The following is an 18678-nucleotide window of genomic DNA, read 5'->3' on the forward strand; positions in this document are numbered from 1 at the left end:
AACAAACAAACAAATCTAAACTAACAAATGTCAAATCATATTTTTTGCCGAGGTGGCCAGTCAATTTGAGTAACGTTATTGTGTATTCTACGTAATGACACAGTTTTACGTAATTACGTAATGACATCACAACGTCATTTAGCAACTTTTAGCAACAAATCGACCTGCCTCTAGCGATTCCCCTGAAAATTAGTTGGCAACACTGGACGCATGCTGGTGATAAGCGCGTTTAGTTATGGACGAATTTAGTAAGTATCGTTCGCCGCTGGTGTCTCGATATGCCAGCAAGGAAATGGCCTACAACTTCAGTGACAGGAAGAAATTCACAACGTGGAGAAAACTGTGGATCTACCTGGCCAAAGCGGAAAAGGTGTTAGGTATTTTTAGTAACTTAGCTAGCCATCATGGATGAACATGTATGCATGCCCTCGTCTGTATTTCAGTAGCTAACGTTAGCTAACTATAGTTTTCCAAATATATTTTGAAGTCTATTGTAAAAGTTGCGACTTTGAGAGACTTCAAGTTCCCTGCTCTAAATATGAGGACCTTACAGTAAATGAACAGGTTCAGAATATGTTTGCCTTCCAAGAGAGAAGATGCGAACCATAGTAGGCAGCAGTTAAACAAACTAGTTTAGCTAGTAGGATGTAGTGTCTTGTGATAGTCATTGCATGGTTGTGGATTAGGGCTGTAACAATGCATGTAGTTATTCCTCAACAGTACCCAGTTGTTGGCCTATGTCAGGAAAATGACTGGTCAGGTTGGTAAAGTAAGTTACACTAGTCCAGTGTTAACCAATCCTGGTCCTCGAGTACCCCTGGACAAGCACACCTGATTCAACTAATCATCAAGCCCTCAATGAGTTGAATGAGGTGTGTTTGTCAAGGGCTACAACAAAAGTGTGTACTGTTTGGGGTACTCGAGGACCAGGATTGGGAAACACTGCACTAGTCAATCAACCCTGTAGTAGTCCTTCAGATTTAACGTTATCCCCTTCAATGAATCTAGCCTCTCTAACTTAATGTCTGGGTTCCATATATTTTTCAGCCTCGTGACCACACTTCAAATTCCATTATTCCACTGCTGTTGGGCTAAACTATTTGGAAACTGGATATATGTCTAGTTAGTCCACATGAGTAAAAGTGCAGACTTTGAAACCTAAATAAGTGTTGCACAGCAAAGACCTTTAAGAGAAAAACACTAGGCAATTTTTAAAATCTAACCTCTTTTTACTAGGCAAGTCAATTAAATACAAATTCTTATTTACAATGACAACCTACTCCGGCCAAACCCGGAGGACGCTAGGCCAGTTGTGCGCCGCCCTATAGGACTCCCAATCACGGCCGGATGTGAGCAATTTTTTTGTTGATTCGCTTAAAGACAAAAATGACTTCCACAACCCTTCTAATTTACAGGGAAGCTGTGTGTGTGTAATTAACGTTACTATCAGACCCTCTGTCAAATGCATCAGCTCAGCTCATCTGATCTGTTAGTGGAGGGGAAATGGACTACACAAAGGTAAGGATATAGGCAGGGATGGCCAAAAATGACAAAATACAGATACATTGATCTTTATGATATTTTGTATCAAAATAAACTACTAAATATGTGTGCAAATAAACACTACATGGCCAAAAGTATGTGGACACCCCTTCCGATTAATGGATTCGCTATTTCAGCCACACACGTTTCTGACAGGTATAAAATCGAGCACACAGAGATGCAATCTCCATAGACAAATATTGGCAATAGAATGGCCCATACTGTAGAGTTCATGGACTTTCAACTTCATAGGATGCCACCTTTCCAACAAGTCAGTTTGTCAAATTTCTGCCCTGGTCAAGTGTTTTTGGTTACTACATGATTCCGTATGTGTTATTTCATAGTTTTGATGTCTTCACTATTATTCTACAGTGTAAATAGTAAAAGTAAAGAAAATCTCTTGAATGAGTAGGTGTCAACTTTTTGACTGATTGTACATTTATATTTAATTCATTTAGCAGATGCTTTTATCACACCATAGTGCTATCATTCTGATACCAATGTAGGGTGAAAGGGGAGCCACAATGTGAACCAAACCACTATACAAAATTATATAGTAAACTATTTTGAAAATACAAAGTACATTGGAGTTAGTTCAGCCCAGTGTAATTCAAAATACTCTGAAGTAATTAAAATACGTATTTTTAATACATATAACATAAATTGGGCAGGTAGCCTAGTGGTTAGAGCATTGGGCCAGTATTGAATCCCCGAGCTGAAAAGGTCTGTCGTTCTGCCCCTGAGCAAGGCACTTAACCCACTGTTCCCCGGGCGCCGAAGATGTTGATGTCGTTTTAAGGCAGTCCCCCCGCACCGCTCTGATTCAGAGGGGTTGGGTTAAATGCAGAAGAGACATTTCAGTTGAATACATTCAGTTGGACAACTGACTAGGTATTCCCCTTTCCCTAAATACTGGTCATCACTGCCTATGGAGCCTTTTACCAGCTCAGCTGACATGCACGCACAGGGCCATGGAAATCTCTCTTCTCGCACTCGCTAGTTGATACTTTAAACTTGAATGTACATTGTGTTCCCATACAAAACATTGTTTCGTCAGATGTCAAGTAGCAAGTTGGGCTCCAGTGTCTTTCTGTTGGGGTGGGGTTGTCTAAAATAGCCAGGCCAAAATGGCAGGGTAATAGGACACCCCCTGAGAGTTAGCTTCTTTACTCTCCCTTCTCCTTGGCCCTAAGTAACCCTTCTATGTTTTTAGATATGTAAGTTGTATACAATATGGTGGAAACTCCACCACTGCACTGCCTATAGCCTACCTATCCAGAGCCAAGTAAAAAACATTGTGTTACTTACGGCTAAGGGTAGGGGTAGGGAGGGAGTTGAGACGCTGCCCAGTAATGTCACTCGCTATTCTCATAAACACAGGGCCAACCTCCTGATCTCCTACTCAAACACCACATTCTATATTTCAATGGTTTTAAATAGACCTACCGTGATGAAGATTGTGCTTGAATAGTTTTCCTAATTACTGTGAGATATGGAGCAAAAAAACAACCCATCTAGCTATCTGTTTGAAAGTGATCGGAAAATGTTGACCCACTTTCTGAACCGTTCCATTGACCCAATTGGCTTACTTTTTATTCCATAGGAGCCTACAATGTGCAACTACTACAAGCTGCAATGTTGCAACGATGTTTCGGCTTAATAAAAGCCAGGGAACACTTGATAAAGTAGCTAGCGCTTACTCTGAGATATGCATCCAGTGTATCAGCTACAATGACCGGCTGCAGTGCTTTCCCTACACCCCTAGGTTACCATCTCTAACTGTCTCTGCTCCTCTTGCCCCCCCCCCCCCCCCKCCSCTGACCTCCAGGATCTTGGTCTGCTCCTTCTAACTCTCTCCTCTTCTTATCCTCCCTTCTCCAGGCTCTTGGCCTGCCCGTCACCGAAGCCCAGGTGACCGAGATGGAAAACCACGCTGAGGACATCGACTTTGCCATGGCGGCGGAGGAGGAGAGCAAGCTGAGGCACGATGTCATGGCCCACGTGCACACCTTTGCCCACTGCTGCCCCACCGCTGCTCCTATCATCCACCTGGGCGCCACTTCCTGTTACGTGGGAGACAACACGGTAAGAGAAGCCCGAGGACCACGTTATTTTAGGATGAGTGTGCTTAATGGTCATGTTTGTTTCTCATGGGTATATGTACAACTGACTGAAAATGACTGATATACCTGCTGTTTTTTTCTCCCAGGATTTGATCCTGCTTCGTGACGGTTTTGACATTCTCCTGCCGAAGGTAAATTAGAGTTGTTATAGACCAGGAAGGATTAATACTACTACCCCCAGGGCAGCACTAGATACTGATAGTATAGTGTAAAGTTATGTGTAGCTTTTGTTGAAAATGTCTGAGAAAGTCAACCAAGTAAACTAAAAACAATATTCTGTCTCTATAGTTGGCCAGAGTGATCGACAGACTATCAAACTTTGCTGAAAAATACGCTGGTCTCCCCACCCTGGGTTTCACACATTACCAGTAAGTATGAACACCTAACGAGGTTCTAACTTCTATATTAGTCCATGAGCGTGACCCTCAAATTTGGGCTGTCGGGCTCACTTGGGCTGACGATGTCTCAGTGATTTTCCTCAAGGTTTGTGTCTCTAGAGTTGGAAAATGTGTGATAGCAGTGCAGCAATGGTAGCGTTCTCTGTGTTATCACTCTTTATTTCATCCCTCCATCCCATTTATTTTCCCCATAGGGATTTTACCCTATGACAAACAATGTCAGTTTTGAACAAGGTATTGCTCACGTATAGCCTTTACTCATATATCATTGGAAAGCTTAGCTTCACAGCTATCCATCAGACATATTTTCGGAATGTTCAGGTCAACAGAACTTTGACCTTTGACCCCTAGGGTACATATAATAATTACCTGTGTAAGTCACTTAAAGGAAACCCTGACACATTTTAATCTTTGTTTGACAAGTGGTTCTGAAAGGTCATGAATTTACCTTTCAAATTATATATAATGTAACCAACTTTTGAAAGCACCAGCTACAACTATAGTTTTTTTTTTTTTTAAATAGCCCATATTGTGCCATTGACATTAGAATGTTAGAAGCTTAGCCACAGAATTCCTGATGATGGAGGCACCACATTTCACACACACACACTGCTAGAACAGGCTTTTAAAAAGATTTGTAGATATATAGGGCCATCACAGGATTCACGTATTAACTCCACAGAAACCTTTTTCCTATATGGCCGCCAAACAACTCAATAGGGTCTTATTGTATCAACTTCACACGATCATACTTGTATGAAATGTAACCGTAGCATGCCCAATAATATCATGAAATGCTCATAGTCATGTAGAATACACAACCAAATGAGCCAGCTGTGCAGATATAAAGATTATTTACAGAACTGTAAGGATGTGCCTGAAAATCTGTCTGAATTGCTGATTTCTGAAGATGGCATGATCAATTGCAATATTTTCTCTTCAAACAWGTAAAATGGATATGTACAAGTGAAGAGTCATGGATGTGAGCTGATTAAAATTCTATACAATGTTATCCTATTAACTGTTGGAGTACCCTTTCAGAACCACTTGTCAAACAAAGATAAAAATGTATCAGGGTTTCCTTTTTTAGCAATTTATACAGGTAATTATGATATGTACCCTAGAAGTCAAGGTTATGTTGACCTGAAAAGAAAAAATGTTTTGACTGATTGGTATTTGTGAATCGAAGCTTTCCAGTGATATATAATTAAAGGGTATACGTGCATATAACTTGTTGCATACACATTTCTAACTAGTGACATAGACTTGAGTGAGCTCGACCAATCCCCCCTGGCTCATGGACTATATGTGCCATTGTGGATARAGGTGAAGCTGGAAGTTTACATACACTTAGGTTGGAGTCATTAAAACTCATTTTTCAACCACTCCACAAATTTCTTGTTAACAAACTATAGTTTTGGTAAGTCGGTTAGGACATCTACTTTGTGCATGACAAGTAATTTTTCCAACAATTGTTTACAGACAGATTATTTCACTTATAATTCACTGTATCACTATTCCAGTGTGTCAGAAGTTTACATACACTAAGTTGACTGTGCTTTTAAACAGCTTGGAAAATTCCAGAAAATTATGTAATGGCTTTACAATCTTCTGATAGGCTAATTGACATCATTTGGGTCAATTGGAGGTGTACCCGTGGATGTATTTCAAGGCCTACCTTCAAACGCAGTGCCTCTTTGCTTGACATCATGGGAAAAGAAATCTGCCAAGACCTCAGAAAAAAAATTGTAGACCTCCACAAGACCGGTTCATCCTTGGGAGCAATTTCCAAACGCCTGAAGATAACACGTTCATCTGTACAAACAATAGGACGCAAGTATAAACACCATGAGACCACGCGGCCGTCATACCTCTCAGGAAGGAMARGRGTTCTTTCTCCTAGAGATGAATGTACTTTGGTGCGAAAAGTGCAAATCAATCCCAGAACAACAGCAAAGGACCTTGTGAAGATGCTAGAGGAAACATGTACAAAGTATCTATATCCACAGTAAAACGAGTCCTATATCGACATAACCTGAAAGGCTGCTCCGCAAGGAAGAAGCCACCGCCATAAAACAGCCAGACTACGGTTTGCAACTGCACATGGGGACAAAGATCATACTTTTTGGAGAAACGTCCGCTGGTCTGATGAAACAAAAATATAACTGTTTGGCCATAATGACCATCGTTATGTTTGGAGGAAAAAGGGGGATGCTTGTAAGCCGAAGAAAACTATCCCAATCGTGAAGCATGGGGGTGGCATCCTCATGTTGTGGGGATGCTTTGCTGCAAGAGGGACTGGTGCACTTCACAAAATAGATGGCATCTTGAAGGAAAATGTATGTGGATATATTGAAGCAACATCTCAAGACCTCAGTAAGGAAGTTAAAGCTTGGTCGCAAATGGGTCTTCCAAATGGACAATGACCCCAAGCATACTTGTGGCAAAATGGCTTAAGGACAAGAAAGTCAAGGTATTGGAGTGGCCATCACAAAGCTCTGACCTCAATACTATAGAAAAGTTGTAGGTAGAACTGAAAAAGCATGTACGAGCAAGGAGGCCTACAAACCTGACTCTGTCAGGAGGAATGGGCCAAAATTCACCCAACTTATTGTGGGATGCTTGTGGAAGTCTACCCAAAACATTTCACCCAAGTTAAATAATTTAAAGGCAATGCTACCAAATATGAATTGAGTGTATGTAAACTTCTGACCCACTGGGAATGTGATGAAAGAAATAAAAGCTGAAATAAATCATTCTCTACTATTATTCTGACATTTCACATTAAAATAAAGTMGGGATCCTAACTGACCTAAGACAGGGAATTTTTATGAGGGTAACATTTTTGGAATTGTGAAACTGAGTTTAAATCTATTTGGCTATGGTGTATGTAAACTTCCGACTTCAACTGTATATCCCATTTGTATATGAACACTCATGTTCCTGTTAGCAGTTGATGTTATTCTTCAATAACACAAACCCCAAAGCAAATCAGGGGGAGACAAATGTATTTATTTGAAAAGGACAAATCATAGCTGTTATGCTGGGAGGTAGATGTTCATTCCCCCTGTCCTCAACTTTTCTCCACAGAACAAAGGAACACGATGCCATTTATAACCCCCCCCACTTTAACCAATCAAGTCTTTGCAGTACAACTGGGCCAATGGCCAAATAACAAGTATCCTGCTCCAGACTCAGTGTAGAAATCAATGAAAACYTGGCACATGTAGCTCTGAGTCTGACATTCCATAGATTCTGAACAGCTGTTGAACTGAAGACCAATTATTTCCATTGACAATTCCCTATTGACCATTGGTACTCTATTTACTTTGTAGTTCTCATGTCCTCTCATCCTCTACGTTGTGTATCTTCAAAATATTCTTATATTCCTCTAGGATTAAAGTGATATATTCAGTGCTTCTTAGTCCACTTTATTCTCTGGGATTTTTCTCAGTCTTCATCTTTCTGTTTTTATTTGAATCTGAATTTTTTTCTCTCCACATTGTATTTGAACTTTTCTCACCTTTTTGTATTTTTCTCTTCCACCTCGTTTTTTCATCTTTATCTTTCTCCTCCACCTCTCTCTCTCTCTGTCTCTCGCTCCCTCTCTCTACCAGGCCGGCCCAGTTGACCACAGTGGGTAAGAGAGCATGTCTGTGGCTCCAGGACCTGGCCATGGACATGCGGAACCTTAAGCGTGCCCGCGAAGACCTGCGTTTCCGGGGGGTGAAGGGTACTACGGGCACCCAGGCCAGCTTCCTGCAGCTCTTCCAGGGGGACCATGATAAGGTGGAGGATCTGGACAGAATGGTCACAGAGATGGCAGGCTTCAAAAAGTGAGTTCAATTTATACTTTTATGTCAAGTCTCTTGAGTTTCCTATCTACCACAAGTTTTGTAATTGGAGGCTAGTACAAACAGATCCCACAAATATATATATATATTTTTTTAGGTTTATGTTCTCCAATCCTGTTAATTTTTCCTCCCAGGGCCTACATGGTGACCGGACAGACGTACAGTCGTAAGGTGGACATCGACTCCCTCTCTCACCTGGCCAGCATGGGAGCCACCATCCACAAGGTCGAGATGAGATTTTACTTTAGTGGAAATCAGTTTGTCATCCTTACAGCCCAAAGTCACAAGTCTATATACAGAGAAACAATGCCTCCTGGTGGTCTTTAACCTCTCTAGGGTACGTGGGACGGTAGCGTCCCACCTCTTCAACAGCCAGTGAAACTGCAGGGCGCCAAATTCAAAACAACAGAAATCACATAATTAATATTCCTCAAACATACATGTATTTTACACCATTTTAAAGATACACTTGTTGTAAATTCAGCCGCAGTGTCCGATTTCAAAAAGGCTTTACGACGAAAGCAAACCAAACGATTATGTTAGGTGAGTGCCTATTCACAGAATAACACAGCCATTTTTCCAGCCAAAGAGAGGATTCACAAAAAGCAGAAATATAGATAAAAATAATCACTAATCATTGATGATCTTCATCAGATGACACTCATTGGACTTCATGTTACACAATACATGTATGTTTTGTTCGGTAAAGTTCATATTTATATCCAAAAATCTGAGTTTACATTGGCGTGTTACGTTCAGTAGTTCCAAAACATCCGGTGATTTTGCAGAGAGCCACATCAATTTACAGAAATACTCATTATAAATGTTGATGAAAAGTGTTATGCATGGAATTTTAGATGCACTTCTCCTTAATGCAACCGCTGTGTCAGATTTCAAAAAAGCTTTACGGAAAAAGCAAACCATGCAATAATCTGAGGTCGGCGCTCGGAGCCCAATCAAGACAAAAATATATCCGCCATATTGTGCAGTCAACAGAAGTCAGAAATAACATAAACATTCACTTACCTTTGATCTTCATCAGAATGGACTCCCAGGAATCACAGTTCCACAAATGTTTGTTTTGTTCAATAATGTCCATAATTTATGTCCAAATTCCTCGTTGTTCTAGCGTTCAGTACACTATCCAAACTCACGACGCGCGGGCAAGTCCAGCGGAAACTACGGACGAAAAGTTAAAGTTATATTACAGTCCGTAAAAACATGACAAACGAAGTATTGAATCAATCTTTAGGATGTTTTTAACATAATTCTTCAATAATGTTCCAACCGGAGAATTCCTTTGTCTTCAGAAGTGCGATGGAACAGAGCTCGCTCTCACATGAACGCGCATGGTCAGCGCATGTTCAGCTCATGGTAGACCTAACGCAATCCCCCCTCATTCGGCCCCACTTCACAGTAGAAGCATCAGACAAGGTTCTAAAGACTGTTGACATCTAGTGGAAGCCTTAGGAAGTGCAACATTACCAATATCCCACTGTATCTTCAATAGGAGCTGAGTTGAAAATCGACCAACCTCAGATTTCCCACTTCCTGGTTGGATTTTTTTCTCCGTTTTTTGCCTGCCATATGAGTTCTGTTATACTCACAGACATCATTCAAACAGTTTTAGAAACTTCAGTGTTTTCTATCCAAATCTACCAATAATATGCATATTCTAGCTTTTATGGCTGAGTAGCAGGCAGTTTACTCTGGGCACGCTTTTCATCCGGACGTGAAAATACTGCCCCCTACCCCAAAGAAGTTAACAGTAGTGGAATGACCCACAGGTAATAAATTATACTCTCCTTCTCAGATCTGCACTGACATCCGCCTGCTGGCTAACCTTAAAGAGATTGAGGAGCCTTTTGAGAAGGAGCAGATCGGTGAGTTATAAGAAGGAAATTGGTCCACTTCCTACCCAGGTATAGGGGAATCTAATCCCAAAACTAGGTTGAATCTCAATTCCTCGCGTCCTCTCCTTGCATCTTTCTCAAAGCGGATTGGAGCAAAAGATCAGAAGATCCTTCCCCTTTGATCTTCTGCTCCAATGTGCTTTGACAAGGAGCTGTGGAGGAAGGATGTGAGGAATCAATAATATACAATTGAGTTTCGGCCCTAGATTTCACTTTGATTAAGGCACCAACCAGTAAAATCATCCTGATGGCTCTGAGTAAACAGCTAGTTTAAGATCTTTCCTAAATGCCAACCCATTGTTACTTGTCTGGGTCCCACTGACAGTCTCTCCCCCTCTCCCCCACCAGGCTCCAGTGCCATGGCCTACAAGAGGAACCCAATGCGTTGTGAGCGTTGCTGTAGTCTGGCCCGCCACCTGATAGCGCTGCTTGCTGACCCCCTCCAGACCGCCTCTGTCCAGTGGCTGGAAAGAACACTAGATGACAGTGCCAACAGGAGAATCTCTCTCCCTGAGTCTTTCCTTACCGCTGACATCATCCTCAGCACCCTGCAGAACATCACTGAAGGCCTGGTGGTCTACCCCAAGGTAGATTCATTGAGGTTTATTAGATAAGTAGAAGTAGTAAGCTTCTCCAGACAGAAATTGAGGATAAAAACACAATAAACCCGGAGGCTTTTTTCCATTGTCCTCATAAGGTATTATCACCACCGTTTTAAACCTTGTCATTTCATGAGTAATGCACACAACTGCATCTCTGCACACAGAGGAACAACATTCAACTCACACTGTCTTGCAGGCCAGCAGACTGTTAGCAGCCTCTGTGTTTTTGATGGCTGTTTGCCAACATACAGACATTGGCTACTTTAATAAATTGATCACTAGTCACTTTAATAATGGCACTTCAATAATGTTTACATATATTGCATTACTCATCTCATATGTATATACTGTGTTTTATTCCATCTATGCATCTTGCCTATGCCGCTCTGTCATTGCTCATCCATATATTTATATATTCTTATTCCATCCCTTTACTTAGATTGTGTGTATTAGGTAGATATTGCTGCACTGTCAGAACTAGAAGCACAAGCTTTTCGCTACACTCACATTGACATCTGCTAACCGTGTGTATGTGACCAATAAAATGTGATTTGATGTTATGTATGGGTGTAACAGTACACACATTCGTACCCGAACCATTCGGACAGGGACCTCTGTTTGGTCAGCACTGTGAGTGAATATAGCACACACAGTTGAAGTTTACATACACTTAGGTTGGAGTCAATAAAACTCGCTTTTCAATCACTCCCCAAATTTCTTGTTAACAAACTATAGATTTGGCAAGTCGGTTAGGACATCTACTTTGTGCATGACACAAGTAATTTTTCCAACAATTGTTTACAGACAGATTATTTCACTTAATTCACTGTATCGCAATTCCAGTGGGTCAGAAGTTTACATGCACTAAGTTCACTGTGCCTTTTAAACAGCTTGGAAAATTCCAGAAAATAATGTCATGGCTTTAGAAGCTTCTGATAGGCTAATTGACATAATGAGTCAATTGGAGGTGTACCTGTGGATGTATTTCATGGCCTACCTTCAAACTCAGTGCCTTTTTTGTTTGACATCATGGGAAAATCAAAAGAAATCAGCCAAGACCTCAGAAAGAAAATTGTAGACCTCCACAAGACTGGTTCATCCTTGGGAGCAGTTTCCAAATGCCTGAAGGTACCACATTCATCTGTACAAACAATAGGACGCAAGTATAAACACCATGGGACACGCAGCCGTCATACCGCTCAGGAAGGACACGCGTTCTGTCTCCTAGAGATGAACGTATTTTGGTGCAAAAAGTGCAAATCACTCCCAGAACAACAGCAAAGGACCTTGTGAAGATGCTGGAGGAAACAGGTACAAAGGTATCTATATCCACAGTAAAACTAGTCCTATATCGACTTAACCTGAAAGGCCGCTAAGCAAGGAAGAAGCCCCTGCTCCAAAACCGCCATTAAAAAAGCCAGACTACGGTTTGCAACTACATATGGGGACAAAGATCGTACTTTTTGGAGAAATGTCCTCTGGTCTGATGAAACAAAAATAGAACTGTTTGGCCATAATGGCCATCGTTATGTTTTGAGGAAAAAGGGGGAGGCTTGCAAGCCAAAGAACACCATCCCAACCGTGAAGCACAGGGGTGGCAGCATCATGTTGTGGGGGTGCTTTGGTGCACTTCACAAAATAGATGGCATCATGAAGCAGAAAAATTATGTGGATATATTGAAGCAACATCTCAAGACATCAGTCAGGAAGTTAAATCCTGGTCGCAAATGGGTCTTCCAAATTGTCAATGACCCCAAGCATACTTCCAAAGTTGTGGCAAAATGGCTTAAGGACAACAAAGTCAATGTATTGGAGTGGCGTCACAATGCCCTGACCTCAATCCTATAGGAAATTTGTGGGCAGAACTGAAAAAGCGTGTGTGCGAGCCAGGAGGCCTACAATCCTGACTCTGTTACACCAGCTCTGTCAGGAGGAATGGGCCAAAATTCACCCAACTTATTGTGGGAAGCTTGTGGAAGGCTACCTGAAATGTTTGACCCAAGTTAAACAATTTAAAGGCAATACACTCAATTGGTATTTGGTAGCATGTAAACTTCTGACCCACTGGGAATGTGATGAAAGAAATGAAAGCTGAAGTAAATCATTCTCTACTATTATTCTGACATTTCACATTCTTAAAATAAAGTGGTGTGATCCTAACTGCCCTAAGACAGGGACATTTTTACTAGGATTAAATGTCAGGAATTGTGAAACTGATTTTAAATGTATTTGCCTAAGGTGTATGTAAACTTCTGACTTCAACTGTGTTTATATCTATCTCAGAATGGGAGGATCCTCCATCATTGTTTAAATCTCCAGTTAGGGAACATTTCGGTTTCCTAGTAGAAGCAAAAATGTATTGAACTTTATTAGAGCATTAATTTGCCCAAGATGATAAGACATGAAGAAAATGGCCAAGTCATTAGTGTATTCCTTTAACTTTCTGAAGAGGCAATGGCGCGGGATGCCCCTGTCTGTGTATAGCTGTACACGATGATGCTAATGACAGCTGTCTTCTGGTAGATGGAAAGTCCTTCCCCAAAACCTTCTCAATGAAATGTTAACTACAAAGTAAAGTATTCAGACCCTTTGACTTTTTCCTTATTTTGTTATGTTACAGGCTAAATCAATTTTAGAATAAATTATAATTAACATCTACACACAATACCCCATAATGACAAAGCGAAAACAGGTTTTTAGAAATGTTTGCAAATTTATAAAAAAATAAGAAAACACCTTATTTACACAAGTATTCAGACACTTTGCTATTGAATTCAGGTGTATCCTGTTTCCATTGATCATCCTTGAAATGTTGCTACAACTTGATTGGGTTCCATCTGTGTTAAATGCAATTGATTGAACATGATTTGGAAAGGCACACACCTGTCAATACAAGGTCCCATAGTTGACAGTGCATGTCAGAGAGAACCAAGCCATGAGGTCGAAGGAATTGTCTGCAGAGGTTTGAGACAGGATTGTGTCGAGCCACAGATCTGGGGAAGGGTACCAAAACATTTCTGCAGCACTGAAGGTCTCCAAGAACACAGTGGCCTCCATCATTCTTAAATTTAAGACATTTGGCCAAACTGAGAATTTGGGGGAGAAGGGCCTTGGTCAGGGAGGTGACCAAGAACCCGATGGTCACTCTGACAGAGCTCTAGAGTTCCTGTGTGGAGATGGTAGAACCTTCCAGAAGGACAATCTTCTCTCAAGCACTCCACCAATCAGGCCTTTATGGTAGAGTGGCCAGACCGAAGCCACTCCTCAGTAAAAAAGGCACATGACAGTCAGCTTGGAGTTTGCCAAAAGGCACCTAAAGAGAGAAACAAGATTCTCTGGTCTGATGAAACCAAGACTGAACTCTGCCCTGAATGCCAAGCGTCATGTCTGGAGGAAACCTGGCACCATCTCTACGGTGAAGCATGATGGTGGCAGAATCATGCCGTGGGGATGTTTTTCCACGGCAGGGACTGGGAGACTAGTCAGGATCGAGGGAAAGATGGAGCAAAGTACAGAGCGATCCTTGATGAAAGCCTGCTCCGGAGCTCAGACTGGGGCGAAGATTCACATTCCAACAGGGCAACGACCCTAAGCACACAGCCAAGACAACGCAGGAGTGGTTTTGGGAGTCTCTGAATGTCCTTGAGGGGCCCAGCCAGAGCCCGAACTTAAACCTGATCGAACATCTCTGGAGAGACTCTCTCCATCCAACCTGATAGAGCTTGAGATGATCTGCAGAAAAGAATGGGAGAAACTCCCCAAATACAGGTGTGCCAAGCTTGTAGCGTCATACCCAAGAAGACTTGAGGCTTTAATCGCTGCCAAAGGTGCTTCAACAAAGTACTGAGTAAAGGGGTTGAATACTTATATTAATTTAATATTTCAGTAAAAAAAATAATCATAATATATATATATATATATTAGCAAACATTTATAAACCATTTTTTTGCTTTGTCATTATAGGTTATTGTGTGTTGATTTGATGCATAAAAAATAAAAAATCAATTTTACAATACGGCTGTAACCTAACAAAATGTGCAAAAAGTCAAGGCGTCTGAATGCTTTCCGAAGTCACTGTTTACCTGGCAGAATGATCTCATGATTATTTGCATCAATCCAGTAGTGATTTGTTCAGCAAACTCTGCAATCACATGTGCTACAGAAACACTGTTAACCAAGCAAGGCTTTTGCTGGAGTGCACCTAAAAGGAAAGGGTATTTACACCCAAAGATTAAATGTATTTGGTTTTTGCCAGACCTATAATGTCTGGTGCATTGTTGTTTTTCTTTTAAAGTGATTTTGACAGTGGAAAACGGGGGCAAAACTATTTTTATTGTGCCCTACATTATATGGCTCATGATCTGTTCCTGGGTTAGTTTGACATATTTTGCCAAATCTAAAATTAACTACAGTAACTGTTGCCTTTTTAAAATGTTCCTGCTGTACCGAAACTAAACCAGGACCCCAAAACCGCAATACGTACCGAACCCTGGGTTTGGTGAACCGTTACACCCTTAATGTTATGTATCCCCTTCTCATCATAGATGAAAATTATCTTTCCCTCTCGCTTTCTCTCATCCTCTCTCTCTCAGGTGATAGAGAGACACATCCGTCATGAGCTTCCCTTCATGGCTACAGAGAACATCATCATGGCTATGGTGAAGGCTGGCGGCAACAGACAGGTACACACCCTTCTAGTACCGCATGACGCCACACAACTTTTTAGAACAGAACATATTTCTCAGACTCCACGTTGCATAATTAGTCCTGGATTGTATACCTTTCCGTTACTCTTTTTCCTAGCTTCACTTGAGTCCAGTGCATCTCTTCCTCCATCAGTTTAAAATATAATTTAGCTGTGATGGTGAGTGGGGATGCAGAGCCTGATGAGTCTTCTGTTACGTGTGCATTTTATACATCGGCGCAGCGAGCGAAGTCGATACATTGCGTCTTTTTCATCGCCCGGTATAACCAAGAGCACCTGCCAGTCTGAGTAGGCTTTTCAGCTGCAAGTTTGCTGTCACGCAGCCTCTGAGTGACATAGAGGAACAAGGAAGCACCGTTTTGCGACAGGCATGCTTGCAGCTTTACAGGAAGGAAAATAGCTTGTCTATAGCTTAAAAGGTGAATAAAATATGACCCATATTACTGGAGCTACCCTTTTCTTCAGGCGTGATTTCGCGCACGTTTTAGATAATGTCACAATGTTCCGTCCCTTTTTAAACTAATCCCGGGTTGCTAATTATTAGTTTGATAACATGACCTGGCTGAACAACATTGTTAACTAGCTAGCTAACAACCTGGTAACTTGACAGTAGGTCTAGACAAATTTGATTGGCACGAGCAGAAAGGAAAAGGGGTCTGCTACTTATGATATTTGCTTCAAAGGCAAGATTCATACAGGCCTAATGTGAGCGTAAACTATACCACAAGTCAATCTCTTTCTGGTGCTCCTTAAATTCTGTTTGGCACCTAAGTTGGGAACTGTGTCTGTGAGAGAGAACTGAAGAGTTAAAGTTTAATACAGTGGTTTCCCCTTACTGCTACAATGACATGCAGATCATTATGCATGTATTTTCCTCCAGCCAAATCAGATAGAACGGCTGATATTTGCAAAGGCCTATGCAGTATCCTATTATACAGTGTGAAGTTAATTCAATATGTCTTGTATTGAGTGTGTAAATATTAGTGATATGTTTTTTGCGTAGCACATGCGCAAAACGTTTAGAAAACGGGGACAAGCGTCCGGAGGGCATACAGGATACTGTATATTGATCAAAAATATAAACCCAACAGGTGTTGGTCCCATCTTTCATTAGCTGAAGTAAAATATCGCAGAAATGTTCCATACGGGTATTTCTCTATACTTTTGTGCACAAATTAGTTTACATCCCTATTTAGTGAGCATTTCTCCATTGCCAAGATAATCCATCCACCTAACAGGTGTGACATATCAAGAAGCTGATTAAACAGCATGATCCATTCACAGGTGCACCTTGTTCTGCTAGACAAAAGACCACTCTTAAAATGTGTAGTTTTGTCACAACACAATGCCACAGATGTCTCAAGTTTCAAAGGAGCGTGCAATTGGCATGCTGACTGCAGGAATGTCCACCAGAGCTGTTGCCAGAGAACTAAATGTTAATTTCTCTACCATAAGCTGCCTCCAACGTCGTTTTAGAGAATTTGGTAGTATGTCCAACAGGCCTCAACCGCAGACCATGTGTAACCACGCCAGCCCAGGATCTCCACATCCGGCTTCACCTGCTGGATCGTCTGGGTTTGCACAACCAAATAATTTCTGTACAAACTGTCAAATACAGTCTCAGGGAAGCTCATCTGCATGCTTGTCGTCCTCACCAGGGTCTTGACCTGACTGCAGTTCGGCGTCGTAACCAACTTCAGTGGGTAAATGCTCACCTTCAATGGCCACTGGCACGCTGGAGAAGTAGAAGCAATTTACGGATGAATCCCGGTTTCAACTGTACCGGGCAGATGGCGTGTGGGGGATGTCAACGATGCTGATGTCAACGTTGTGAACAGAGTGCCCCATGGTGGCAGTGTGGTTATGGTATGGGCAGGCATAAGCTCCGGACAATGAACACAACTGCATTTTATCGATGTGAATTTAAATGCACAGAGATACCGTGATGAGATCCTTGTCGTGTCATTCATCCACCGCCATCACCTCATGTTTCAGCATGATAATACACGGCCCCATGTCGCAAGGATCTATACACAATTCCTGGAAGCTGAAAATATCCGTTCTTCCATGGCCTGCATACTCACCAGACATGTCACCCGTTAAGTGTGTTCCAGTTCCTGCCAACATCCAGCAACTTCGTACAGCCGTTGAAGAGGAGTGGAACAACGTTCTACGGCCACAATCAACAGCCTGATCAACTCTATGCGAAGGAGATGTCTGCTGCATGAGGCAACCTTTTTTTTTTAAAGGTATCTGTAACCAACAGATGCATATTTATATTCCCAGTCAATACCTTTGAAATTGTTGCATGTTGCGTTTTTATATTTTTGTGTAATCACACAGTAACAGTTTCTCTCGTGCCTGTTTTCTTGCTCCAGGACTGCCATGAGAAGATCCGTGTGTTATCCCAGCAGGCTGCAAACGTGGTGAAACAGGAGGGGGGGGACAATGACCTCTTGGCCAGGGTCCAGGCTGACCCCTACTTTGCCACTATCCTGGGCCATCTTGACAACATCCTGGACCCCAAGACCTTCATCGGCCGCGCCCCCCAACAGGTACTATACAGAACACCCCACTACCCGTTATCTTTGTTTTTCACAACTTGGCCTCAGATTATTGTCAGATCTTTTTAATATACCTTTTGTTAAAAATAAAATAATCTCCAGCACACTGGGGGTCTTGGTACAGATTTCATGGTGGCAAAATATCCATTCAATCTGAGCATCAATATCACCAGTGTGCTCTTTGGTATTTAGTACAGTATACAGATTTTCTCCATGCGCTTATAGTTTTGACGCACCCTAACTCATCATTCTGTCTCCCGCTCAGGTGGCAAGGTTTCTCTCTGAGGAGGTACGCCCTCTGCTGGAACCTTACAAGGCCGAGATTGACGTCAAGATCGAGCTGGAGCTCTAAAACAGGGGACACTGACCTGTAAAACTACTAATTTAACACTTAGTTTTAACCAATTCTGAAATGATGATATTGTTTTGCAGGTCAGGAGTGGCCTTTTCACTAAAACACATACTGTTACACACCAAAATAAACCTCATGACTGACTAATTTGGTGCTGTATTGTATGACAATAAAAGACTGAAATCAAAGGTCGGTGAGTTTGTAATGATGTAATGCTAAACAAGCAAGGTTACAACGTATACATACAGTTGAAGTCGGACGTTTACATACACCTTAGCCAAATACATTAAACTCAGTTTTTCACAATTCCTGACAAAGCACCCCCACAACATGATGCTGCCGCCCCCGTGCTTCACGGTTGAGATGGTGTTCTTCGGCTTGCAAGCCTCCCCCTTTTTCCTCCAAACATAACGATGGTCATTATGGCCAAACAGTTCTATTTTTGTTTCATCAGACCAGACGACATTTCTCCAGAAAGTATGATCTTTGTCCCCATGTGCAGTTGCAAACCGTAGTTTGGCTTTTTTATGGCGGTTTTGCTGAGCGGCCTTTCGGGTTATGTCGATATAGGACTCGTTTTACTGTGGCAAAAGATACTTTTGTACCCGTTTCCTCCAGCATCTTC

The 18678-nt window shown here is 41.7% G+C and overlaps 1 protein-coding gene across 1 annotated transcript; it reads left to right on the forward strand.

Annotated features, from left to right (window-relative positions):
- Positions 1–142: 142 nt before the first annotated feature.
- On the forward strand, positions 143–18241 carry LOC111981997 (adenylosuccinate lyase). The gene is made up of 11 exons (XM_024013504.2): positions 143–370; positions 3424–3627; positions 3752–3796; positions 3954–4033; positions 7681–7899; positions 8052–8142; positions 9731–9800; positions 10179–10417; positions 15025–15114; positions 17516–17692; positions 17967–18241. Exons 1-11 carry the CDS (start codon positions 236–238, stop codon positions 18051–18053), a joined length of 1437 nt encoding a protein of 478 aa, XP_023869272.1. The 5' UTR covers positions 143–235; the 3' UTR covers positions 18054–18241.
- The last annotated feature ends 437 nt before the right edge of the window (positions 18242–18678 follow it).

The sequence above is a fragment of the Salvelinus sp. IW2-2015 genome, linkage group LG20 (genome assembly GCF_002910315.2).
Source record: "Salvelinus sp. IW2-2015 linkage group LG20, ASM291031v2, whole genome shotgun sequence".
Taxonomy (NCBI): Eukaryota; Metazoa; Chordata; class Actinopteri; order Salmoniformes; family Salmonidae; genus Salvelinus; species Salvelinus sp. IW2-2015.

Bases quoted from the DNA above. Each gene is read 5' to 3' on its own strand.
- LOC111981997 (XM_024013504.2), top strand. From the start codon at position 236: ATGGACGAATTTAGTAAGTATCGTTCGCCGCTGGTGTCTCGATATGCC. The intron at 15,115-17,515 runs GTACACACCCTT...TTCTTGCTCCAG, and splicing joins AGGCTGGCGGCAACAGACAG to GACTGCCATGAGAAGATCCG. The intron at 17,693-17,966 runs GTACTATACAGA...TCTCCCGCTCAG, and splicing joins TCGGCCGCGCCCCCCAACAG to GTGGCAAGGTTTCTCTCTGA.